This window comes from Andrena cerasifolii, chromosome 1 (genome assembly GCF_050908995.1).
Source record: "Andrena cerasifolii isolate SP2316 chromosome 1, iyAndCera1_principal, whole genome shotgun sequence".
Taxonomy (NCBI): Eukaryota; Metazoa; Arthropoda; class Insecta; order Hymenoptera; family Andrenidae; genus Andrena; species Andrena cerasifolii.
The window spans coordinates 16,076,459-16,104,437 of NC_135118.1; the positions used below are offsets into that span (position 1 = coordinate 16,076,459).

At 43.5% G+C, this 27,979-nt stretch overlaps 1 protein-coding gene and 1 long non-coding RNA gene across 4 annotated transcripts in view; both read left to right on the plus strand.

Annotated features, from left to right (window-relative positions):
- LOC143366221 (uncharacterized) overlaps positions 1-2,705 on the plus strand; it is a 153,613-nt gene extending 150,908 nt beyond the window's left edge. For all 3 annotated transcript variants that reach the window (XR_013084690.1, XR_013084689.1, XR_013084691.1), the window contains one exon: positions 1,583-2,705. This is a non-coding gene — a long non-coding RNA (uncharacterized LOC143366221). The remainder of the gene's footprint in view (positions 1-1,582) is intronic.
- Positions 2,706-13,294: 10,589 nt separating this feature from the next.
- Positions 13,295-27,979, plus strand: part of Calpc (calpain C) — a 55,788-nt gene continuing 41,103 nt past the window's right edge. Inside the window, exon 1 of the mRNA XM_076806673.1 lies at positions 13,295-13,756. Within this exon, the coding sequence (XP_076662788.1) occupies positions 13,748-13,756 (9 nt within the window). The 5' untranslated portion in view covers positions 13,295-13,747. The remainder of the gene's footprint in view (positions 13,757-27,979) is intronic.

A 27,979-nucleotide genomic window follows, 5' to 3' on the forward strand; every position in this document is an offset into this window, starting at 1 on the left:
AGCCAGGCGTTCGGGATAGTTTACCGACGGCCCCCGTAGAACAGCGTGTTCGTGTTGCTGTCTTGTCGTGAAACAAGAAAGAAAGGAGAAACGAGGGGAGCAGAGTTCGAGATCCGCGACAGCTCGGAGCGCTTACACGATTTATCTGGCGTGGCCCTGGGCCTGGAGTTCGATCGTGCCCGGCCATTAATCGATTAATCAATTAAGCGGCCGATTAATTATCGAGGCTGAGCGCCGGTGTGAAGGCGGAACGGGTGAGGGGAAGTACGCCGGTAATTAAATCGTCGCGTCGAGACCAATCGGACGCGCTCGAGGGACCCCGACGAGAGGCCACAAATGATTTTGTCGTAACGACGTGGAGCACCCTGGACCGACCCTGCCCGGCTAATTAAGTCTTAGTCGGTATCCGTTCGTTCCTTTTTTCGCCGGATGATCGCTCGGCCGCGAACCGGCTCGAAAGTCACCACTTCAAGGCTGATTCACACGAGGCGACACCCCACGCTCCGCGGGCGCAGCCTCTCTCCCCCTTGTGCTGGTAGCGTACATTGAAATATTATCGCGCTACGGTATCTCGAGTACGCTCTTGTTCTAGCCGGCCATTTGCATGTTTCTCGTTTAACCGAGCCGCTGGAGCTGCTGGCCTTTTCTTGCGCGGCTTCTCGTTTCGCTTCAACGTTCGTTCGCTGCGTACGCGCGCTACAGTGTGGTAGCGGAGAGGGGGCACATGGGAGTGGTGTTTTTTAAGGGGGATGGTAGTGGTAATGACGATAAAAAATATTCGTTAATTTATAGGGGAAGTCCGGGAGAGTGGAACCACCTTTTACTCGAAGGTCCGTGAAATCTAGGGTATGAGATGCATCGATTTTATACTTATGTCACAGTAAAGCCTTGTTGTCAGACTATAATTTGAGGGTTGTATCATTTCAATAAGTTGATATATGTAAGCACTAAATTAAATTTTATAAAAAATGAGATTTGGCTCATCTTGTGAATGTATGCATGGTTGTTTTATTGCGAATGGGCCTGCGGAATGGAGTATGAGACATCTACGGGTGAAAATGGGAAATGAAAGTGGGGGAGAGAGTGTATGTATGGGGACTGCGTGCGGTCCATGGTTAATGGAGAATGAGAGGTAGAGGCACGTGCGCCGAAAGTTCAGCGATTTATATTTTCCGACTAATATCATTATATTACATCTCAATTTAAATAATAAAGTGTTGTGTATTCTATTTCATTCCCGCTCCCACACATCTCTCCCCGAGCGCCATGTGGGGAGATTGTCAAATACCATACTCTAGTAACTCGGGAACAAATGAAACAAAAAATTTGCTTTAGTTTATAATCAGGGCCAGCGCGAGGATGTTTGGCGCCCTTATGCAAGAAAACTTTTGGCGCCCCCAAAATTATTGCACCTTTTTTTCTATTTAATATGTTTCGGCTTTACGTGGTATTACGAGGATTTACAAAGAAATTATCACCGATTTCTGGCTACCTGTACCTATTATTATTTTTAAACAATTCATTTAATATTTTACTTTCTATTCAACGGCAGTGTTACAGTTGTCGTTGCACCTGCTTTCAGGTAGAGGCGAGAACCACTGGCAGAGAAGAGTTGGACGAGAAAGGGCCGATCGTGACGTGGTAGTTGCAATCTGGCTGCCAGTATCGTCGGCGTCGACTTTCGCGATAAGTACAACGGGAGACGATAATGCGAAAGAGCGACGAAAAATCTGTGTATGAGTACGCGCCCACTGCGGGCGTGGGAACCGCAAATAGCGCTGCTATCGGGCCGCATAAAAGGCGATAGCGATTTTTCTCTTTGCACGCTTTCACGATCATCTCGAAGCGAATTACTGTCAATGGATGCGATGCCTGCCGACTCGTGAGAGCTTAAAAGTCGCCCTGGTTCCAGGCTCCCCGCTGGGCGACAGCGACGGCACACCTGGGAAGGGTTCCGAAACAGAAACGATGCATCGATTAACGCAGGATGCGGGACAGGACGCTATTGTATCCGGCCTTATCAAATCTACAATTATCTGTGCATCGAGATTTTCACGTGTCGACGAGTCCTCGACGTGATCAAACATAAACTTTCTCACAACACAATCTACGTAGATATTTCTCAAGTGATTTTATTTTTCTAAATCGCTTCTAATCGAATACACGTTGTCTATGGGAACAGTTAATTACTACGGGGTCGTCCTTAAATTACGTAAGCCTTTTCCCGAGGAGTGGGGGAGGGGCAGGATGTCGCGAATTTCTTAAGGTTTCTTACAAGGGGGTGAGGGAGTCAGGTAGCACCTTACGAAACATTTTTTTAACCTAATTTTCAAAATGAGTAGCCCAAATACGATGTTCCATCGCACGCAAGAAACCGAGTTAAATGAATTTTACAAATAACTATAAAAATGCAGTGTAAAGAATATTACGTAAGGAAGGGAGGGAAGGTGTTGGAATATAAAATCTTACGAATTCTTCTCCTGGAATCGGGGGTAAGAAATTTCCAAAATCAGCCTTACGTAATTTAACAACGGCCTCTATGCGACACAAGTTTCTATTGGCGTTGTTAAAGTTGACGCATTTTTAAGAAGTCTTCGAGTAGTTTTTGTTTTCATCTTTAGTATTAGATATAGTTTAAATTTTAGTTTTAGTTTATATGTAATCCTTTTTTTAAAATTCTTATCATTTTAAACCATAGAACACGATACCCGTGAAATAAAAATAATAAAAATAATAAAAATAATAAAAATAATAAAAATAATAAAAATAATAAAAATAATAAAAATAATAAAAATAATAAAAATAATAAAAATAATAAAAAATAATAGAAATAATAGAAATAATAGAAATAATAAAAATAATAAAAATAATAAAAATAATAAAAATAATAAAAATAATAAAAATAATAAAAATAATAAAAATAATAAAAATAATAAAAATAATAAAAATAATAAAAATAATAAAAATAATAAAAATAATAAAAATAATAAAAATAATAAAAATAATAAAAATAATAAAAATAATAAAAATAATAAAAATAATAAAAATAATAAAAATAATAAAAATAATAAAAAATAATAAAAATAATAAAAATAATAAAAATAATAAAAATAATAATAATAATAAAGTAGTCACAGAATATTATACACCAACAAGAATAGCCATTAATTGTACACCTAATAGGCGAAAGGTTGCTTCGTCATGTGGCGTTCGCCGCTTCGTTTCCCTTCTTCTAAGCCATAAGTCGTCCCGAACCATGGAGCGATAGTAATGGCGCGTTCGCAGCCCCGGGGCCTGTGATGAATTTCTCGCGAGATGTCTGACATTAAGCCACGACGAAGTTCAGCGCCCAGGGCGCGTGCCGCGTATATTTGTAATTCTAATGGTGAACCGTGCCCGTGCAGGGACTCGAGTGCTCTTCGGCTGGTAACAGTGCCCGTGGAATTCGGGGCTCACGGCTACGCGGGGCCTTCTGCGAGCAGCCTTCGCGCGATGGACTGCGTTATACATAACCCCGTAAATGGTGCAGGATATCCGCGCCAGCTCTTTACCCAGGATCCGCTTCAAAGGTCCTCCGCGGCGTTCATCAGTCGCGTATTTACCGGCGCCGCGTTATCGAGTCCAGTCAGGTCACGGTCCGCGTAATAACACGCGCAATGTAAACACTGCGCCGACGTTAATAACCAGCTTAATATACGGGCATTATTATAAACGGCCGATATCTAACCACCGCGTGGTTCGGCAAAACGTTAATTTATTATATAGACGAAACAGCGCGTAATGCGCGGGTTGTATCAGTGGTGGCCCCGGCAGCGGTCGGAATTATTAAGTATTCATACCACGGGAAACGTAATCAACGGCCCGCAGCGCCGCGATTCGGCGCACGGACCGCGTGGGAATATTCGCGGTCCGCGTTGACTTCAGCGACTAGCCAGGGTACCAGGATAAACGCGGAGGCAGCTGCCCACGGCTGCCCAGCTAACGACGGAACCCCGATCGACGCCCGGCCACCGCGGGCCCCGCTTACTCGCGATATTTAAGCATCAAGCCCGGTCTATCGCGCGCCGCTAGCTCGTGATATATTTCTCGTGCTTAACGAAAAGACGTTAACACCGGGACGCCTTTGATTCCGACGCGAAAAGTCGCGGTTTAAGTCGCCGATAAATAAAAGGTTATTGCGCTCCATTGAGCCCAGCGGCGGGCCCCCGAGGTCCCCATAAGTGGGACAGCTTTACGCAAGTTTTTATATCCTTGCCATTGTCACGGGGGCCCGGGCCCCTCGCGCCCCTCCCCGCCGCTTCGCTCATCGCCATCTTCCATTGGGCCAGTCATTGATATACGCCGACCGTAAAAGCGCGGCCGTGCCGCTCGATAATGCGAAAGAGAAAAGGCGGAGGAGGAAGGGCGAGAAAAGGGCGACGAAGGAGACGAGGACAAGGCGCCGATGGTCACGGGGGAACGTAGGAGCGACGACATAAATAAGGGTCGTTGGTACGTGCGCTGGTATAACTGTTTTTCGAGCTGTATAGGTGTGCACACCCCGCTCCTCGCCCTCCCCCTCGTCGTGTCGTGGTTTGGCCGCGCGGTGAGAACCGCCAGAGGCGTCTTTAGCGTTGTCGAAGCCTCGAAGATAATGCCGCGCCGCACGCTGGCTACTCTGTTCGCGCGCAAACGCGTTTGCGTCCCCCTGGCGCGACCAGGCCCTTTAAACTCCTTGAGCGCGAGCGTCGCCTCGCTGTCCTTTCCTTCCTGCCTTCTGCGAAATCACCGCGGGTACGCGTGACCTTTAGCGTTTACGACCGACAACGCGGATAATCGATGCATCGGATGCAACTGTGGCGCGCGGCTTCCGACTCGGGATCGGTATGGATGGGCCGCGCGGGGACGTTCCGCGAGCGGCGCGCCTTTCCTTCGCCGCACTTCTATCTGGTGTTTTGTACGCGTCAGCCGATTCGTTCGTTGAATTAATCCTGTCGCCGTACCCTGGCGCGCCGGTATATTTCATTATGCCACTCGAAACGTAAACACGTATTAGTTCGCTAACGTTCACGCTGATGGAACATTCCCGTAATTGAATATTTAATTGAACTACCGGGGCGGGCAGCGTAGGATATACTAATCGTCTCACGCGGAGCGATAAGTAATGAAAGTCGGCGAGACTTCTCCGATGGGTCTATGAAGCCCTGCGGAACGACGATTTATTTGAATTCCCGGCGACAGCGGCGTTCGGTAGGCACGGCTTGGAATTAAAAGATTATTAATTGTGTGTATCGGGAGACACGCCGCGGGTGGGGCCCCGGCGGAGGAGACCGGTGGATAACGAACGTCAGGTTAGATTATCGTCCCCCGTGGATTTTCATCTGATTGCCGGGCTTATCGCGCCGACGATCGCCGTAATCTTACGACGGTTTTACCTCAGATCCCACGAACGAATCCGAGCGTGAGGCCGCGAGTCCATGGATGCCCACGGGTGGCGCAACCAACAACTACCGACAACTACCCGCCGACTCCCTCGCTATCATACTTTTTCTTCCTTCTTCTTCTTCTTAGGTGTAATGCACTCACCCTTATCTGTACATGGCTCGCGCGTAATTTAATGTTGCTCAGTTCCGAATTTATTCGCAAACATGCGTCATGCGATGTTAGTTCTTAGTTTTGATTATGTTATTCGGCCGTCTACATTTACGTTTCGCGTACTCTATTGTGTTAGGTATAGTTTCAAGTAGCTTTGAATGGTAAGGTTAATAACAGCTGACAGCTGTAACTCGCCTTTTGCACTCCTCCTCTAGTGTTATATGTGCTATTCAAGTCTAACTATTCTTTTTCTTTCTCCGCTTTTTCTTTCTCGCTTTTTTATGTTTTCTATCGTAAAGTCTACTGTGCAATACAGGATTATTATTAAAGAATTATTATTATATCAAGTTAAGTGCTTAAGGGGAGGTTCAGAAAATCGATTCTTTTTATTTCAGTTTTTCAATTTCCAACCTTTTAGGAATACGTGTTTATAAGCATTTTGGGATATTCGTAGAATTCTCGAAGTTATAGGCATTTGAGTACCGGCAAGCGCATGGGTAACACCCAACACTTGGCGCTCGCGTAAAACTTTAAACGCGTTTTTCTCGAAACAGTGTTCTCAAAATCGGCAGGACCTATAACTCGAAGAGTTATTATCCGCTTCGACTGAAACTTTTTTATTTTGAAGAATATACTTCTGGCTCGCAGAGAAACCAGTGAAATTTAAAAAAAATGTATTTTTTAAATGCGGTAAAAGGACGAAAATTCCAGGGAAAAGTGATTTCAAAATTCAAGTGCCGTTATTTTCTCAAATAATGTAATTTTTTTCATTTTTACTGCTAAGTCCACGAGCGAGATTCACGCCCTTTAATAATCTGGTATTGTCTTTAATTTCGGACCAATGGTTTACTTAGGTGTTACAGGTTCCACCGTTTTGGATGAATTTGTTGACGCCTCGACTTTACCGGCTCCCCAGTGCCGTCTGCAATAATTAATTATAAAACAAAAAAATTATTTTCCTAGCTTAAGACGTCCTTAATACAATGCACAAAGCCCCATTAAATTATATACAGTAGTTTTCCTTTAATTAATTCGTAAAGATCACCTACTTTTGGGGCTTTAGACCGGAACAGCCCCTTAAATGCTACATAATTGTAAACGTGTAAGCCTCCCTCTTACTTTCTGAAACCCTTAAAAGCCACTGCATTTCCTCAGTTACGTCTATTACTATTCCGAAACCCAGCAGCCTCGGCGACAGCGTTCAAAACAGTCGAACAATGAATGACTCTTAATTTAGTTTAAAAAATATATTATTTAAAAAGCATAGTTCAGTCTATCCTTGCGTCCATTGCATAGACTGTCCTTCTCCTTCCTATGGAAAAAGTCAACCGTAATGAGAAGCAACGTGTCCGCCGATCGCGAACGCCCGGGCGCGGCAGAATCGGCGCGTGGAAACCTTCGAAACTCGTTGAACTCTCTTCGTGTCCAATTTCGCCAAAAGCACCGCGAACCGTTACTCCGAGCTAGCGTCGGGTTACAATTTGAATTTCGTCGATCCACTCGGCCAGACCCATGAATATTTGAATAGATTTATTTTATGTGGGATCATTTAAAGATCTTGCACGACGATTTTATCGCCGGCCGCGAACGTACGTCTTATTTGCGTATTTTATGATTCTATTTATACGCCTTGTATGGTATTTACATGGACAAATAGGTGTAGCGGGAGTGCCGTTTAGCTGCGAGTAACGAATTTCCAAACTTATTTGCGCGCTGAATTACGGCCGTAAATCGTGGTTACGGTGCCATCTCATGGCAGTGGCAGTAGTTGCTTGATCGACTGCGCGTGGGATAGTTGGCCTGAAAGTTCCTCTTTTTTTTTTTTGGTTATTACGGTGAAAGAGAAAATTGGAAATTAGGTGTACCGGACGATAATGCCCAATAAAGCTGCAAATGTGGAACCTTCGCTCGGGGCGCCGAGTAATATTATGTTACACCTCAGACGTGCGTGGGCCAGATGGAAATCCGAGAGGATAAACCGCGGTTAGTCGTTCAGATCCCAAAAATGCCACAAAAGCCACAGGCTACAAAGTTTCCTCCTTCTTTCTTTCTCTCTTTCTTCGATAAAATGGCAATGCAACAATGGGTATCTTTCATTACACAAGAATCATGTAAGTTTATTTTTGGTGTTTCGATTCGTTTATTGTTTAAAATGATACTTGCAGTAAACGTAACATATATGTATATAAAACACTTAAACACACCTGCTTGTTTTTTACATCGTGTAAGGAAACGCTTGATTGTCGACTTGTTGAATCGACAGTACATGAAGTGACAATATCGAGAAGTGGTACGCGGTACCATCGTAGGGTACGTTTCTAAAATATCGACTAGAGATAAATACTATATTTCATCACAGACCACAGACGAGGTATAGAATAGACCCATCACCTTATGGGACTTTGTGTCGCCACCCAATCTGCGTTACCGACCCATAATTTGAGGACTGAATTTAGCGACCTCTGTTCATGAACAGCGTCCAACTCAGCAACTACTCTGAAATGGGTTGAAATGCTGAAAGGTGTGTGCGTACTTGTATACGTGTGACTTGTTTAGAGAGAGAGTTTGACATAAGAGGGTAGGCTTTTGTTACGGTATGCTTTGGCTCGGTTGGTCAACGACTCACGCGGATTTCTCTCCGAAAATCCATTTCGTGGATCAAGACACTATGGCGTTCAGAAATGGCATTTCTTCAAAGCCCGTGCAAGCTATAAATTGCAAGATGACATTGTTTATTAGCACTTTGCGTACCCTTGCGAACCCATTCACGTATCGTGCGCCGAAAAAAGTATTAAAAATTCACGCTGTTACTGATATTCCCACAAGTTTCTAATGCACCGTTTAATCATTCCAGTGAAGTAATAATAATTGGATTCCGTTTGCCCCTAATATTAGTTTACCGCCAACACTGAAATTTACAGTAAAATCTAATTTTAAAAGTCTCGCAGAAAGTTGCATGATGCATGAGTGTCTTAAAAGTTTGTCTAGCCCTGAGAAATTCATCGGTTCAGTGAAGTGTGTGCATGGCATAGTGCATATTATCTCGTGATTTCTCAATTCGCGCATCAATTTCATCGATTACTGGACCATGTGGGAGGCCTTTTAATTTAACAGGATTCCATTCAGATATACCCGTTACTTAGAAGACTTTTTCAGAAACTGAATGATGTTTAAAAACAGAAAATGATTTTGTAATCGTGTGCAACGCGATTGTAGAGTCAGTGCCTGTGCCTGCCAAAAAGTGTTTCATAGAGTACCGTGCCTCTACGTGTTAGTGATGTGAACGCGAATTCCCATAAGGTGATAGGTCTATCGTTTTAGCCTATACTTCGCCGATGTTAGTAACTAAGGGGGAGAAACAAGTATCTCACTCATATTTCTCCAAATATTCCTGCAACTATTCACTTACACTAAGTTCAACTAAAACGTATTTATACATTATAAATAATACTACGTGATATGTATAAGCATTAACATTAATGTATCGAACGATTAAACATTGAGAATAAAAGAGAATTCAGTCGGCGCAGAAAATCATTTGCAAATCCAAGGCCAAATGTTACAAATTGCTTGATATCTCGAGTTCTATCGATTATAGTTAATAATAATTTATACTGGGCGGTTAGTGTAAATGTTGTTAACATTATTTGTCACAGCAATAGCCACTGGAATGGATATTTTAGCCGAAAATCCATTTTTGCCGAAGAATTCGCTGGATTTCGCAATTGTAACTAACCGTCGACTTTGTTTTGATCGGGGGACATCCTTCCTCGAAGTCTACATAAGGAGCTCACAGATCTTCATGTACTCAGTCGTCGTCGGTCGTCCGGGCTTAAAGGACCTCCGGGCACCCTGGAGCTGCCGAGCCACCTGGATCCACTGGACTTCCTGGGGACCTGGTCAGGAGTTCAACCCTGGTTCTTCCTCCCCCTCCCCCCTGGAGCTGCCGAGCCACCTGGATCCACTGGACTTCCTGGGGACCTGGTTCTTCCTCCCCCTCCCCCCGGAGCTGCTGAACTTGCTGGGGACCTGGTCAGGATTTCAACCCTGGTTCTTCCGCCAGCCTCTCGCCCCTCTGGCCTGGGTTCGTTTATTCGCTTGGTGCTGATGAAATTTTGGGGTTCGGTAAGTCATTTAAAATTTTATTGTTTTGCGAATGTCAAATCTGATTTCTTCGGTCGTTTTCCATCATCTGTCCTATTTCCATGCATACTTTCGAGAATTTTGCGCGAGTCGTTCTATTTTGTGTATTTCTTCGATGGGTTTGCATGATTTATTTTATTTCATGCATTTCTTCGATGGGTTTAAATGATTTATTTCATCTCGTCGATGTCTTCGATGGTTTTCTCTGATTCATTTCATCTCGTCTATGTCTTCGATGGTTTTTTGTGACTTCTGTCACTCTGTCATGCATCTCATCGATGGGTCTACATTCTCTGCTCTTTCCTTCAAGTACTTATCTTTGCGGTGGTTTTGCATGCTCGTGCGTGCTCTGCTGTTGGTCGAAATTATCTCGATCGTCTCCAACTGAATAAGCTTTTCCTTAATTTCTTTCCAGGCCGACCACACCGTTACTAACATATAGTAGTTGATTGTTTCAGCTTTTCAGGTTCACCGTTACTCGGGGAATGGAGTTAATAACACAATATATTTAAAAAGAAACTAGTGAAAAGTGATAGTGAAAAGTGATCGTGCAAAGTGACAGTGAAAGAAGACATCTAAGGAAGCCTAGGCTAATTTATTATAGTATGAAGTATTTAAGGTCCCATGTAAAATTACCAAGCAGTCACTAAATCCTTAACTTTGTTGTTCGTTTATTGGCTCCTCATCTGTGATGAGGAGGTTACCGCTGCTTCCGTTTGCGGAAGCAAGTGACTGAGCATGGAATCGGTATGGGTGGATCAGTTTCATCCCTTGGTGTTCTTGTCCAAAGGGAAAAGTTTCGGGCGTAGGGGGTGCACCTTTTGGTACACTGCCTGCGTAAGTCACCCGGTTCGATTACCCAATCTCCGTGTTAGAGTCAGGTCAAGTGTTTGCTCCTGACGAGTCGCATCGGAGCAACAGGAATCGTCTGGGAGGCGCCGAGCGCTTTTCCCTTTCGACTTGGACAGCAGGGTGGTAGGAACTGCGCCGTCCAATACTTGTTTCATGCTTACCCTTCGCCTTTCCTTCTTTCCTGAATTTCTTTTAATCGAGTGATTGCTTGGCAGTTCCCTAGATTCTATATCTAAACCGAAGGGATCGATGGAACTTTGTTTCCATCCATCTCTTTGGTTTAGTAGGCTTCATGTACAGGGAGATCGATGGAACTTTGATTCCATCTATCTCTCTACGGGTCTCCAAGCGCAGCAACCTCCTCGCGGTGAGACCTGGTAATCGGTGAGAACCGAGCCGACGGCTGCGATTGTCAAATATTCTAATCGTATATAAGAATTTCTTTAACTTGCAATACTATGGTAGAATGTAAGAATAAAATATGTAACTTAAAATGTTGTTCGATTGTTCCTACCGAACCCCAGAATACGAATATAGTGTTAAGATGGAAGAATAAGTGCAAGTTGGAATATTTCAGCGAGATACTGGAACTGTTGAGTTTTTCACAATTTTTAAAGTCCTCTCTGCTTCAGCATTTTATTGAAATATACAAAGTTACAATTCCTTTGCTAGGTATTCCACGTTACATCACGAAAGCATGTCTTCCACAAATAATGTTGTTGTTTATATAAATTTGTATGTTAAATAAATTTGTTTTGCGTTAAATAAACCGGAATAGGACAGCAAGGTTAAAAGACGAATGTGATATCGTTTTATTTTCTTCCTCCGTTCTTTTCCGTTGAACGAAATATGTTCATAAGGCGATTTTTAAATTGTTACTCTAACAGAAACATTTGTAAATCGCGGGCATTGACTCTCAAAACATAAACTAGTTTTACTCGTGCTTAATTCCAGTTCCTACCACGCGTAGCGTTACAATCTGTTTTGAGACTTCACCGGTAACGTTGCATGCGACACTAAAATGGCAAGGGGGTCCTAGGACCCCCTAAACCGGCGACACAAAAATACATTGCTTGATAGGTCTATTCTATACCTCGTTTGTGATACAACAGTTATTCGATGCATTCTCTTTATTATTAGGCGCACGAGTCACGGGCCCAGCGACCGCGACTGATCTCTCTTCTAGGTAGACGCTTCTAGGGCTTCGCCCCGTGCGTAAGGCTCCAACAATAATAAAACATCCCCCTGAACGACCGATGAGTATCAAGCTGATATCTCTCTCTAAGTTGATCTCTGTTTTATAGATTTTAGGAGATTAATAAAGAGAATGCATTGAATAACTGTTGTATCCGATTCTCCGCTCTGTCGGTAAGGTGGGGAACGACATTGAAATGTTAAAACAAACTTCGAGTCGCCAAAAATCCTTCTCGCAAACGTTACTTTTATGCAAAATGAAGCTATTTTCAAAATTTCAGCCCAATCAGGTTTGACCGGTTTTCGGAAGTACAGCCGAAATAAGCCTATCCTATACCTCGTCTGTGGCGACACGACATCCGTAAGGTGATAGGTCTATTCTGTACCTCGACTGTGATTTTATGTACAGCTAGTATTTCGAAAGTCCGCCAGATGACAGCACAGTGCTCCTTTGGAGTGGAAAAACATGCAACTCAGCGATCTATTGTGCCATGCGTGCATTTTACTGATGCAGTTCCCGACGTTCAGTAAAACCAAAGAAAATGATGCGATAGTATCACGTGAGTCTCTATTGTTCTTGGACCGTGACACGCGCATTATTCTTGACCATCACCATTTTCTGTCTTCTCATACACGCTATCCACGAAATAGTGCAAAGCATACTTTGTTTCGTAACGATTCTCTTCGATCTGGCGTGTTCTTATCACGTCTCTGCGACGAATCTTATAATAATCGTAACTGAAAATTAGAAGCACAGATCTCTCAATAATAGGGAGATGAAACTTGAGGAAGGCTTACAGAATTTCCTCGTGGAAATATTCTTAGAGAGTGCGAGCATAACTAATGATTCCTTGAAGGGTAAATGAAAATCTGGGCTTTTAGAGAAATCAGCTGTTGCTGGACAGAATACAGTTGCTGGCATAACGCCGGAACGAGCACTTAGGGCAAAGTCAGCGCGCATGGGCTTTCACCAGAACAGGCTATGGCTCCAGGCTACGATCCTCGTTTTCTCTTCTTTCAACTACCATTCGCTTTTGCTCTCTTTTCCCTCCAAGTACATACGTTCTCTTGGTCGCTCCCGTTTCTCTCTTCTTTGCGCGGACTTTTCACCCACCGCCCAGATAAACTTCACATATTTCCGTCATCGACGGTCAACAATACCACCACCAAACAATCCACCAACCATCAAAAACATTTATCCCTCGCCAAAGGAATCTGACAAAATACAATCACCAGAACCACCCATACAATCCCCTCTAATTCCGATCACCCCAAATGAATGATCGTTGAATGAACCCTCGATGACCCATTCATCATCCTCTCCCTCTAGGCCCAGATCTATGCCGTGTTCAATTTCCGGATTGACCGAATGATACCGTGCAGGGGCAGGTACGCCGCATTTTCGAGACTTCGTAAACAAAGTTGGACGAGGCAGCGATAGGACAAAGCCGTGGTCACGGGAGTAGGGGTGGGGTAAGCGAAAGAGAGAGGGCGGCCGTGAGTGTTCTGGTGACCAGAGAGAGAGGAGGAAGGCCAGCGCGGGATGGTGGTGATCGGGTCTGGATCCGCGACTGGCACTACTGGCAGTTCACGGCTGGTAGTCAGCGTGCAGTCAGTCATTCAGTCAGCCGGTTGTGGTCGGTCTGCTTGCGGGGGCCGCGCGACATGTTCCTTTCGTGTGTCTCGGCTCGCACGAGTTTCACCCGTGCCGTTTGAGATCCTGCGCGTCCGACCGCCTTTGTCGCGTACACTCGATTATTCGTACGTACCGATCTGTGGTGGGTTCTGCGCAGTGGAGTCCCGATCGACGAAAGTGCAAGTGACTGCCCGTAAGGTCAGTGTGTGCGTAAGGACCGATCCTTTCCACCGACCCGGGCGACCAGTGTGATAAAGTGAGAGGAACGCGCGACCTTGGGGAGAATCTCGTTGGAGAGACCTCCGCGGAGAGGTGACAGCCGGAGAAGCGACGTAAACGCAGCCACGGATGGTTAACGTGAGTACATACCCCATCCCCGTCACTCGCTCGTAGCTGAGGGAATCGATCGCCAATCGAGATATGCAACTGCTCGCGACTAACTGGTTGCGAGTCGAAGCCTTCGACGTATCGTTTCACCAAACTGTATCGGTGTTCATTACAGTTTTGTAGATAGGTATCTCCTTAATGCGTTCATGTGGCTATTTAGTCTGTAATTGGACGGATCGAGTGTGAGAATAGGCATGATCGCACGGGAGTTACGTTGGCTTCCATTGTGGGATCTGTTCGCTGCGATCTCGTGCTTTCGATACTTTTTGTCACAAAATCTGTCGAAGGCCTGCAGCAGAGCTGTAATTATTCGAATATACGAATAACCTAAGCGTACAGCCCTAGCTTGGAGATATCTGTGTTTCTTTGTTTCTTTGTTTCGACAAGTAGCATATTTTCTTAGATTCGACTGAAGCTTTTACAGCTTCGATGATGAACTGCTACATACCAGGTACACTAAGTGGAAGCTTCAAAGTGTACTTTGATACAGTTGCGTTGACGTAAATTGCAATTCCGTAGACAGCAATCTCTCAAATCTCTGCGGGCTCGCTCATTCACTTCGCTGGTGAATAGAAAATTGTGTATTTACTTGCCCGTTCCTTGCGCCATCCCCGCGCCTGATTTCGATGTAATGCAACAAAGGCAGTTAGGAGAGCCTGGAGAAAGTAGTCGGCGATACTTATGAAACCGTTCACGCCGTTTCCTACCAGACGAAAGAGACCAAAGACGAGAAATAAGACACCGGCGAATTCTATTTCAGCCTTCCGCAGTCGGCTGGCTTATAAATTGTTAATGGCCACTCGAACTGTTACCACTTCCTGGCCGGCGCACCCCTTCGAACCATGCGCGACGCGGCCGATCTTTTGCAAAGCAAATCCCATCTGTGCCCGCGTACCGTCTGGAAGCAGAAGGCGCCGCGGCGCGCGCGGGCCCGAAAAGAAATCCTGCGTTTTTCTCCACACTCCGGTAAACAATCCCGTCTCGCGGACAAAAGATGGTGGCGCGCGCGCCAAGATTTCCCTTCTGACAGCGGTGGTGGTGGCAGTAGTAGGTCATTATGGAATTTCTAGCGAGGTGCGCCATGCTATGTGACCAGAATGATTTCTTTGCGTGAAAGTCACCCTGGAACGGTGCGCCGAATCCAGCTAGTGAAATGGAAACTATTTGATCCGCGCGGAACGCGAGCGCGAATACTCGTGGCATCGTAAATGGACTCGCGCCGAATTGTCGCGCAACCGTTATCTGTTCCATCGCGGGTAAATGTCAGTTGGGTCGTTTCACAGTTTTTCTTTTCCACGCAACTCTTCAGACACTATCTGACCGGGGCCGATTGTTGTGGAGCAAAATAGAAGGCTCCCCCGAAGCAACGGGAATGTCCGCTCCGCGCCGCGGATCAGATAAGGCAGCAGTTTTTTTTATACGTGGTGGCTTATGGGCAGTGTTGTCTGATCCGTGGTGGATCCGCTCCGCGCCGCGAAATTCGCGTTGGTTTGTGGGAGCCTTAAGGAGGTTCGATACCGGAGCAAAAATAATGAAAAATTTTTAAAAATTGTTTTGATCTAATGTCCAAAGTATAGTCCGTGTTGTGTTAAAATTTCAAGTCGATTGACAGCACGGTTTATGAAAAAATTGGAGTCAAAGTTGCGCTCTTATACACAGGCTGTTATGGGAGAAGCGATAAAATTTCTGTAAAATGTTGCACAGAGTCCTTAAAAATAGTGAGAAAGTCCTAAAAATGTTGCAATGAAAAGCTTAAGTATTCCTATGAAATTGTAAAAAAAAAATTGGACATTTACCGTACGGTTTATTAGATAATTGAATAAATAGAAAGAACTGTTTGAAACGTGGCAACGCTGTACGCCAGGTAGTCATCTATACAGTGTATACTTGTACAAAGGATACAGTAAAAATTTGTAAAAACACTACCAAGCTGTAAACATGTACAGTGTTATCTCTGAAATTGCACGCGTTTTCAGGTTCTCCCGAACGAAAAAACAACTGCGCGTCGCCCCATACCACTCGAGCGCTCGAGGAGGAATCAAAGCAAGCCGAATAGGCTACTCGTCTCTCAAATTGCGTGCCCCTGGCCCCGACGCTCGCGTATATAGAGAGACAGAACTGTATTTAGTAATTTGTTGCGAACCAGTACGAACGCGCAAAGGGACGCCACAAGTGTAAACTGGAAAGAGAAAAAAAGATGGACGCAAAGCGACGTTGCCGCATTTCGCTCGCATATTTTACGCTACTTTTAATGAAAATATTATATTTCTAACTGCATTGAACATACTTTTTGTTTAATTGAATTCCAAAAGAAAATATGTAGTAATAATTTTATTAGGAATAGACATGTAAATAACATTTTCGTCTACATAATTTTTTTTTACCTAAGACTGGTATCACTGCAGAGCTCCCATGTATAAGCATAGGCTTACCCCTCTCGCCGCCTGCCCCGCAAGTGAGGTATCGAACCTCCTTAAGATAAAAGATACGTGGATGCATATGTTTGAAATACCCCAGTGTTTAACGAAACACTTAAGCCGCGTTTACACTTGTATATAAAGCACGATCTACAAATGTTTACCTACCTCACTGTGAGGACAGATTATACATTGTACATTTCCAAGTGAAAGGCTCTAAATCTGTGTATTTTTCCGAAGTGCAAACGAGGCAATGCCCACAGAGGGAAAAGATAAAGAACCGTGATTCTCTCGCAGCTCCTTCGAACACGAGATTTCGTTCACGCGATCGACTGTAATTTGCCCCCCTCGCCCGTTCAAACTCTGCCACTTCATTTCCGCTTTTCGAACCCCGCCTCGAACGGTTCCAGCAGATCGTTGCACGGGTTATGGAATTCGCGTGGAACAGAGAGCGTTGACGCTTACGCAAGTCGGCTTGAACTTGAGGAATCGCTGGATGCTATTCCACGCGTATAAATTCCGGATAACGCCCGGCCGTACCGAATTTCTAATTCCTCAAGTTACCGTGAACGCGCCAAGGTGATCATATGCACATTCGAAATTGATTTTCCAACCCTGACGTTCCATTCATTTCGCCGGGAATTAATTCGTATCTTTACGCACTTCGCGCCCGAGGATTCGATAAGGGAAATAATTAGAGAATACGTTCCAAGTTGCTGCCGCGGCAATTTACAAGCTCCGCGCTTCGCGTTTTTCGATCACCCGCGATTGCATAATCCCGCGCGAAATGGAGATCCATCGTTAACGAAAGCGATACCCCCGCATTCTTCAAAATCCTCGCCTCCATTCTTCGCGGCTCGAGACGGTTTCATAAGTTGAACGCCGGTGCCCGCATACGATAACGCTGACGGTGGGCGGTGTGCGTGTGTGTGCGGCACGTCGCTAAAGAGACAATGTACCGTGGCCCTGGGGGCATTTTTTTACTTTCTCGCGCGACGCCCACATTCGGGACATCGATTCTTTTATAGTCCACGAGTCTACGCGGCTGGGTGTAACTGTACGCACATCTCTCGGCCGGCTCATCCCGCATTCTACATACGTATTATGTTAGGGCAGTCGCTGCCTCTCCCAAGTGCTTTTGTTTGGGAGAAGAAGGGACTTTGCGCGTACTTTGATGTTCAACGTTCGTTGAATGACTTCTCTGTATGTTGAGCCTTTGCACACGGTAAACTTTGGTAATTATGCAGAACAGGTGTTTCCTCACCGATTTTGACGACCTTGAAATATGTTGTCGGGAACATGAGATGCTGAACATCTTTTTCCTACACATGTTACCGCCGCTCGACCTTCGTTTCCGAGATATGTATTTGCGAAAAACTGCTGCTGCTATACTACAATGTATTCTGCCGCATACGTATAGTGCTGTTGTATACCAACGTCATTTAAATCTATATAAAGTATTAGTCAGCGCGTTAGTTTTCCAGATAGCAATAGTAAGCGTCCTGAAGTCCTTCTTTTGTGACATTATCCGTACCCTATTACTCATCCTTGAATCTCGATCTCTATGCCTCATCCCTTAACGACCGTTAAACTCAGGACAACCCCCACTTTTCAGCTTACCGAAAACCGTACATATATATATATATTACACGCAATTCTTCCAGTCAGAAGCACTTGAGCACTTCAGTCCGAATAGTCTGGACACGAGAATCTAGTTCTGAATCTATAATCTAGTATTTATCTGTAATCGTCTTAGTTTCCGTTATTTGTATTAAGTTATTTAATAAAATAAAAGTAATACGAAAAATACGGAATACAACAGTGCCAATCCGAGATATAGTGACTTAGGTGTGAAGTCCCTCAGCGGGGTCTTGCCAGACACCCTGCTGCGTACTGGCCGCTAAACGTGCCCCCCTAATACCTCTTGCAGGACAGTATTTAGAGAAGACTGGGACAAAACCGGGGCCCTAACAGAATATAAAACAAGAATTGAAGATACGGTTTATCATTATTAAAGGACAGGTGCCGCGCGGGATTTATATATATATATCGTCGAATCTTCTACAATTATTTATTAATCAGTGTGAAAATTGGTGAAAATCTTCCTTGTATATTAAGGAAAAACTTTGTCGCTGCAAGTTATATGTATTTCAAAATTGCCTCGATACTTTTTAACGGCGAACGTTGACAAACATGGGTTATGTCCAGCATTACTTCTTAATTAAATATTATTACATTTGTTAACATAAGGGTTTTGTGCATACATTTCACGGCTTCGCTAGAGTTTTCTGCAGTTATGTTTTAAGTTAGATAACAATTCGTTAATATTTACTCAAGTTATCGCAATTTATGTTTAAGGAAATAATGATATTTGACGACGAAAAATTTTTTGTTTATAATTTTTAGCTCGAATAGTCATGATTGGATAAACAAACTGTAAATAGAAGAAATGTGTATCGTGACGAGCTTTACAACACTATATTTTTAAAAATCAGTTCAACATTTAATTTTTCAATCTTTCTTAGCGTTTGGACAATAATTTTTCCCATTTTCGAGCGCTAGTCGCTTTATTGCATCCGACCTTTCAATTACTCCTGTATCTTTTGAACGCATTAATTACCGATGCTAAAATTTTATATTTGTGGTCTTTCCCACCAAGTTTCATCTTGATCGGCCACCGGTCGGAAGTACAGCCTTGTCAACTAAAAATATCCGTGGCGAATCCCCAGAAAACATTTCGCGACCCCCACAGGTTGGTAACCACTGGCTTAGGTGATATTAAGTGCATGGAAATGTATAATTTTTTTTTACTAAACCTAATTGTACATACTTTGACCAGGAAAGTGGCAAAGGTCATAGATAGCCAAGAAATATATATACAAAAAATATATTTTTACTTTTAATGACAACTTTGGTCCAGTAAAACATTATTCTACTGAAATGACCAGTGAAGTCACTTGAAAATTTCGCACCCACGCTCCTTCCAGATGGGAAACACAACCAAGTCACCTATAAAACGAATTAAACCTCTCGTAGTCGCGTTTGTAAACAGTTTACCCATCCCTCCATTGAACCCATCACGCGAAGATATTACACCACTCCGACCGAGAGGCTTCGCGTACACGAACACGTGCTACGAGGGATAAAACCATCCCCATCGAATCGAACGTTCGAAATCGAGCAGCGTTCTCCACGCCCAGCGGGAGAAAAATCCGCGCTGACGTAAATAGCGTGGCAAAAAATTGCACGATGCTGGATTATCGACCGATGAAATACCGGACGTATGGAAATCTAGGTCGCCGCTTGTACGTTTTACGGTCGGCTGTATCTCTGCCCGTCACGATCAGTGGCAGCGCACCGCCTCGTAATTAAACAAACAATTGGATTTCAACTCGTTTGCTCGCACTTTCGCGCCAAGGAGCTACGAAGCCTCGAACGATATAACCGAACCGTCAAATCGAACGAGAAGAAAAAGTCACACCGACGAGCACGCGCACGCCTGCGCCTGTGCGCGCTCGCCTGTTCCGTGGCGATCGTACCGATTCCTCAGCGTCGATACGGCCGAGGTATCTCGAACTCGACCGACCACGTTTCTACCTCCGTGAGATTCTCCTGCCTCGAAAACCGGGTCTTCTTCTCTCAGCGACCTCGAAACACACAAATTACGGAGGCACGGAGCCGCGATGCGTGCTGAAGAGAGCCAATAGGGAACCGGCCAGTCCGTGTACGTGCACGTAGAGATGCTTGCCCGTGTGCCCGTGGTCTTTCTCGTCCCCCTGTCATCCGTGCCGAAGAATTCCTGGGTATCGTAGAAAGTCCTCGAGGGTTCGAACGCTTCCGATAGTCGGGGGGTCTCTCTCCTGCTGCTTCCTAGAATTTACGATCTCTCGTGCCAGGCGAGGCGGGCTTCGTTTCCTCCCGCGGAGAGGAAGCGGGATTATAAATTGAAGCGAATCTCTTGGTTCTCGGGGAGATTTATTCACTTCGCGTCGCTTTGCGCAACGTGCGCGTGCGAAGGCGCAGGGTTGCAGAGGAAATAAATGATCCTGAAAGAAACAGTTTTCTTTCGTAGGTAGGTGTTCGGCGCTTGGGAACGGCGCGGCGGCTGGTGCGATTGGCAGATAGGTGGCGCCCCTTAGTTTGGGTATTTGTACCAAAGAGGAGATATAATAAGAGGCGTCACTCCGGGCGGAACCTTTGAAGTCCTTACTTGACCTTGGCATTTAAATTGGTTGTCTAATCGAGCGGGGTATTCAAATCGACTAAATGTACCTTACCGTAATTTGTTGATTATTGCCGAAGTTTAGCGTGGATTACCGATAATTGCCGAATGGGCATTTAAATTGGTTGTCTAGTGATTTTCCCAGTTTATGTCTGTTCTTGTTGAGTGACGCCTCTTATTATATCTCCTCTTTGATTTGTACTATGCGTGGAGTTCGGTAGAATGCCATCAGAGAGCCAGCGTTCGGGGGAATTGGTAACGCGGCTGCCCAGTACGCGGAGGGACCCGCAGTTCGCGGGTTCGAAGTCCCATCGCCTGAGGCAAGGGCGGATCCAGAGGGGGGGCGATGGGCCCCCCAAGAGTAATAAAATAGAAAAATATTATGACATTGTGTACTATTCTGTATAAATAATTAATGTGAATGTAATTATGTAGGTTATAGTATCAGATAGAGATATTAAAATACATATAAATTACAAGCAAAATTTAAATCTTCTTATGTACTTTTACACATTTTACCCCGCCCCCTCCAAGAAAGGCTCCTGAATCCGCCACTGGCCTGTGGTTCCGTTTTTTTTTTTCGCCTACAATTTCAAACTGCCGTCCTCGATTCTTTCTCGGCTATACGTATGTTACAGCATTGACGAGAAAGCGAGTTCGCTATCGGACGTTTTCGTCGATTTCATAGGTGGACGGCTTGAAATACGTTCTCCATATTAAAAGACCCAAGCGACGAGCAATAAAGGTTCCCGCGTGTCGAGCACGTGGCGAAAGTACGACTCGGAAAGCGAACGTTTCCTGGAGCCATTCTTTGTAAACAGTATGAGGAACCGTTTCGGTGTGAGCACCCCTTGATGGAGGTGATTTAATTTAAAGATACAATCAAAGGGGGAAGAGAGGTGTACGCGAGAAAGTACAAGGATATCGGCGGATCCTGGCGGCTAGTTAGTCCCATCGATCTCCAAAGAAACGACCCAAAAGTCCTGTCGATCCGCTAAATGGCGACGAGTCATTAAATCCTTGCCGTGGATAATCGTTTCGCGATGTTACGAAAAGCTGGATTGAAGTTTGCGAAAGAGAAGAAACCTTTCGAAGCCTGAAATAGGCCTATCCTCGTCGATTGGTTAAGAAGGGATGTGGATAATTTGAAGAAACGTTGCTATCGAGGTCCACGAAGAAGGTTCGATAATCGACCCACGAGGGTTCGGGTAGGGTAGGCAGACCAGTAGATGGAGAAATCGTTGGTTAATCGTTAATATTGAAAGAACTAGAGTTTTAATCTATATTATTGTTTTTTTTTATTTTGTAGAAAAAAAACGTTTGTTGTTTTATAAAACATTAATATATTTATTGAAAAAAAAATTTCTTACACGATCCAGGACGTCTGACCATTTTAGGATAGATATAAAAATAAATAAAAAACGACCTTTACAATTTTTTTTTTCTATTCCGACCAAATGCATTTTTTTCAAAACGGCGAAACACGTCACTTAGCAAACTAATCCTTCTAGCTTCTAAAAAACAACTCATGTCGTTTGTACCAATTCTAAAAAAGTTATGCGATTTTAAAAACCGTCCAAATACTTTTTTTACTCACTGTAATCTCGCTTTAATTGCACTCTGGGGCCATAACCTGTTGCACAGTTTTCGGACAATGAAGACTGCATACGTTTTTTTAATATTTATGAAATAAACTATATTTTATATTTTAACAAGAAATGCCTTAATCTAGGTCACTACTGTAGCTAATAAGCCTTGCATACGTCTAGCCAGACACCCGTCCATCTATTGGTTCTAAACTGTCCATCTACTGGTGATACGGGCTATGAGTAGCATTTTCATCATTTTATGCTGAAATACATTAACTTTTTTACTTACAGTAATTTTTTCTTTAAATTTATACATTTCTACGTGCAAAGCTTTCGATTTTTTTCTAATACAACAGATATTTCTAAGATACACCTTGATGTAAAAATCGGAATCCGCTAAACCGTCCATCTACTGGGCTGCTTACCCTAGCAAAGAGAACGATTCGAGGATGTGGCGAACTTTGCGATCGAGCATCCCCGGGATGGAGCTCGAGCGAAGGAGCAACAACCTCGACGAGCGGCATCGGGAGAAACGTCTTTAGAGCCCGGCTGTCGAAGAGAAGAAACCCGACTCGCTGGACGAGTCCTCGTAAATCAGAATCTCTTCAGGATGAAATTAGTGTCAGTTAAAGGGTACCGTGGCGCCTGTCCATTTCGAGTCGCCCACAGGCCGTGGATTAACGACAGTTCTTCGGGAAATACGAGCGCGACTCTCGTTGCTCCTCTTCGTTACGATATCCACGATCGTAGATCCAACCATTCGCTTTCGCGTTGTCGAGAAATGGCAGATCAAAATATATAAAAAAGGCCAAAGAAGATACTAGTTGCCTTTGGAGGGTCGATATTCTTGAGCACAACGTGTCTTCGATGCTAACTCGTTGCTTACGTCATTCCTCGATTAGAAACCCCGTAATTGAAGGGGAATTAAATCATGTTGCCCGCAGCAAATGATACACATGTCGTCGGGCTATATTTACTTCATTGTGCAGCTACAGAATGCAAAGGCATTTACAGTTACTCACAAAATTGAGTTGGTAGTGAATATTCATTCTCACTTATGTTGGTAGTGAAAATTGGCGGGAGAATGAATAAAAACAAACATATTTGAGTGTAAAAAACGCAATATATATTTATTTGTATAGTTTAGCGAACGATTAATATATTTTTTTTTATAAAAAAACATTAAGTATTTGCGTATATTTAATTGAAAACGTAAAAATACAGGTATTTTACTGACACAAAATTGAGCGTACGTATTGATATTTAGGGATTATAAATTAGAATAAATAGATATTAAATAGATATTTCGCTTCAATAACAGCCTGTAACCGCCGTGGCATGTATTCGATGAATTTTTTAATTTAAAATGCGAAATATTGTCCCACTCTTCGCGTAATTTTAGTTTTAATTCTTCTTTATTTGTACAATTGTGATTTGACAATTTCGATTTCAGTTCTCCCCAGACATGTTCGATCGGGTTAAGATCGGGTGACTGGGGAGGGGTTTTTAATAATTTTGGCACATTATATAATAACCACTCTTGCACCAAATACGATGCATGCTTCGGATCATTGTCCTGCTGAAAGTGGTATACACGCGGCATATTTAACTTTTGTGCCGATTGTTTTAAATTTTTTTTTAAATAGAATATCTAAATATTTCATTTTGTCCATTATACCTTCAGTGAATTCTACATTTCCGGTACCATTGGTGCGTATACACCCCCATACCATAACCGAGCTTCCTCCGTGTTTTACTGTTGGACAAAATAAATTTATTTTGGTTTCATCGGAAAATATGACACTTTTCCAAAAATTGTCATCAAAATTTACGTAGGTTTTATTAGCGAACTGTAAACATTTTTCTCTATTGGCTTCAGAGATATAAGGTTTCTTCCTCGCTACTCTACCGTGATACCCTTCTTTACGTTAAAGCTCTTCGAACTGTTTCTACCGACAGATTTTTTTTTAATACGTGTTGAAACCTCCGTTGTTAAATTTTCCATATTAATCCCTGGATTCATTTTAATTTGCCTGCAAATAAATCTATTATCGATGTCCGATAATATCTTCCTTCTTCCTCGCCCAGGTTTATTACGAACTGTTCCTTCGTACTTATAATGATTTACAATTTTTTGAATTGTGGAATGGGTTTCACTCACAATATTACCCACTTCGCGCAAAGATTTCCCTTGGAAATATAATTTTATAATTAATTAACCAGTAGAAATGTATGTTTCTTTCTTGCTGCTAGCCATTTCGCTAATACTCAATAAACAGATAACAAGTAGTCATTTGTTTTTAGCTTCACAGCAACCGCGCGTCGAGAACCATTTCGCGGGACTTTCCCTTCAATAATACCATCATTCAACCTATGCACACCGCGTAATTTGTAAAATTAATTATGTGTACGCTCAATTTTGTGTCAATAAGATACCTGTATTTTTTACGTTCTCAGTTAAATATACACAAATACTTGATGTTTCTTTGAAAACAAAATTCATCGATCGTTCACTAAACCATACAAATAAATATACAATGCGTTTTTTACACTCAAATATGTACGTTTTTATTGATTCGCCCGTTAATTTTCACTACCAACATAAGTTGCACGCTGAATTTTGCGAGTAACTGTATGTTTACTCGTCTCCGCTGGTTAACAGGTTAAACGATGGGTGCCGGGTACAATGCATCGATGGGTTCGCGAATCAAGAGCTCTTCAGGGTCGAGGAGCATTCATGCAAAGGCCGTTTCGAAGGTCTCTTCGCGCTTGTATCGCTGGTGCATCTTGCCGCGATGAATCGCATCAACGTCTCGCGCGCGTCTCTGCCGTCTTTTCAACCTACGTTATCAATCTCCGCGAGCTTTTCCCACTGTGGCTCTTTCGATGCAGACATCAGCCTTAGGAATGACGCGCGCGTAATTGCTGAATCAGCCCAGAGGTACTTAATTCGTGGCAATTTACTACAGAAGATACGGACATTGTATAAATATTTAACGGGCTTCGCGGCGTTTATGAAAATTAATATCGCATAACGAACGCATCAGACGGAGAATGAGGTATGCACCTTCGCGCAGGAAGTGCCTTCAGCATTTCTTGAGGTGTTAATCTCGGCACAGTAGAAGAAACACACGCAGGATGTTCGTAAACATTATTTTTATAGGGAGGAGTTAACGCAATAGTATCGTGCCTACAGTGACGGTTAATAGAAGGCTTTTCTTTTAAATTACTGCGCACTTACAGCTGTAATATTCGCGTCGTTATGTAACGTTTTCGATACGACGTATATCCACACATATCGTTCCGAACTTTAACGTCTCGTCAGTTCTCCAAGCACGCACAGAGTTAGCCAATATTCTCCGCAGCATTTCTCACAAGGCGGCTGCAAGCTATTTATTACAAGTCGTCGAAGCCTTGAAGAGCTATGAACGGTCATTAATACCTCGTTCGCGGATAATCGCACTCCGGAGGGACCTTCCTAATATTCTGTATAATTTAACTCTCCATCAATGTCACGCTTCCGAGAGTACTTCCTCGTTCCATCTCCGTACGACCCAAAGTTAAGGATTACTCAAATCCATACAATTAATCTTAATGCGCCGTCTAATTGAGCAACTTGGAAATTTTCAAGTTTATTCTGTGTTCTTTACAAATATCTAATACTTCGCACTTCCTGGAGAGTATATCCTACCAATCTGAATTTTGATACCGGGAATATTCGCCGAGCTGGATTCATCATTTCAACGCAGATCATTCTTCAAACTTTCTGTTACGTTATCAAGTAGCCGGGTGGATTTCTCCTTTTGCACCCTTTTATTAGTCTAAGTCTTACACCAGCTGATACTAAATATAATAAGTGTGGGAATTTGGGAACGGCCTATGGTGCTACTAGCACAAAGGTAGCGCCCCGTAAGTTCGGTATTTGTAGAGTTCGGAAATCTGTAACATCGGAGAGTCGACGTTTGGGGAATTGGTAACGCGGCTGGCCAGTAAGCAGAGGACCCCCGTAGCTCTTGGGTTCGAATCCCCGTCTCCCGAGGATTTGTTTCTCACACAAAAGGCGGCACAGTAGGGTAACTCGGGGTAAATATGCCACAGGTGGTGGTTAACTTTGAAACGCGATATCTCACAAGTTGTATAAGTAAGATACAGGGAAATAGATAAAACCGTATGAAAGTGTAACTAATTCTGTATATTGACTAATAATAAGTAAAGATATGTAACTTTTATAGTTCAATGAGAAATGTATAAATGCAAGTCTTCGAAAGTGGCATATTATCCAAGTGGTGGGTAAATTTTTTAGAATCAACAACATTTTAAACTTATCAAGCTATTAGTAACTAATAACAAATATTTGAACTCGATGAAACGTAAATATATTTGAAAAAAGCTATTTCTAACAAACTAAACAGTCCCCAATCTCACTTTTTGCAACAAGTAGTTTTTACCCAGTCAGATTTAGGTCCTTTTGTATCGCAATAATATAGTTCACATATTGCACAGTAGTTGCACATTTTCTGCATCAGTCGAATTGTCATAAAAATATCTACATTCTCAAAATTTGTTCTATATCTTAGTACGAGCCTCCTTCGCCATTCGAATGGCTTCCTTTAAACTGTCGCCTGACCAAACAGCACGGTTTGAAGTTCGCACATACTTCTTAGGCATGGTTCTGATACGAAAAAACAACTCGATAGCATTAAATAGAAAGAGTTATAAAAATATTAGTTTATGGTGTATTATACCGACAAACACGTGGCGTATTACTCCACGCAGTCATAAAAGGAAGCATTGAAAATCTCTCCACAAAGTACATAGTGTTAACGTATGTGCGAGAGGTTGTAAAGTTCGTTTGTTAATTTACTTTGTCATAATCTATTGATTTTTTGTATAACTGTTCACACAAATGTACAATCAGCATTCTAGTCACAGTGTGAGATTAGATCAAGACGATACTTTTATAACTTACCAGAATTTACTGAAAATAAAACAAGGTAAAAGCCAAAATCTATTGTCGTCTTAGCAGTTACACTAAATTGAACGGAATTAGTGCAAATGGTAACGGCATCTGTGGATTATTTAAAAAATTATTGAGAAGTGGCATATTACCTGCAGTTTTATACTACCCTAAGCTTAGTAGATAGAAGTGACGTGCGCCTGCAATTTGGCAATGATAGACCGCGCAAATTAAATACACGGAGTCCATCACTGTGCATGGATAGTGTATCTCTAAAACACTGATGCACCGAAAACCCATCTTCCGTCTTGACAATAAAATTTCCCTCACCGCCCACTTTGCCCCCACGAAACCAGGAAGACGGTCAGTGCGAATCTGCAGTATGTCTCGAGAGCCCACCACGTCGAGATAAATGATCAGATAGCCGTCAGCCGGGGCAGAACAGCCCCTTCTGTCAGACGCGGTATCTCATAGGAAAGATTCATGCGCGCAGGAAGGAAACGTTACCACGAGCCAAAAAGGGGGACGGGGCAGACGCGCGTGGAAGATCAAGAATCGCGCTCCCCGATCGTTCACGCGATAGCGTTTAAGCCGCTTGCACAAATTTCCGGTATTTGCCAAGGGAGTGGGAGCACGAGCGGCTGCTTACAGGTTCTCTGCCATTATCGTGCGAATGGATCTGAGGTAAAACAGCCCCGGGAAGAATAAAGAGCTCGAGGGCCCCCATAAAATCCTCGCGGCGTAGGGGAGGGATCACCTACGAAGCTTCCAGCCGGCGCGGGATGAAATTTCACCTCGCGGGGAGCTCTATTTCCTAGTTCCGCTCGAGCGTGCCCGTCGAACTCGCTCACTCGTCTCCCGCGATCTCCTTCGGACCGAGCGCATAAATTGAAACGCGCCGCACCGAGCTGCTCTATAGGTTCCTGATTTCGAAACCAGCAAAAATCCAGCGCGGAAATCCTGCAACCGGACTTCGCGACTAACTCCCCGCCCCCGGGTATCGAGCGC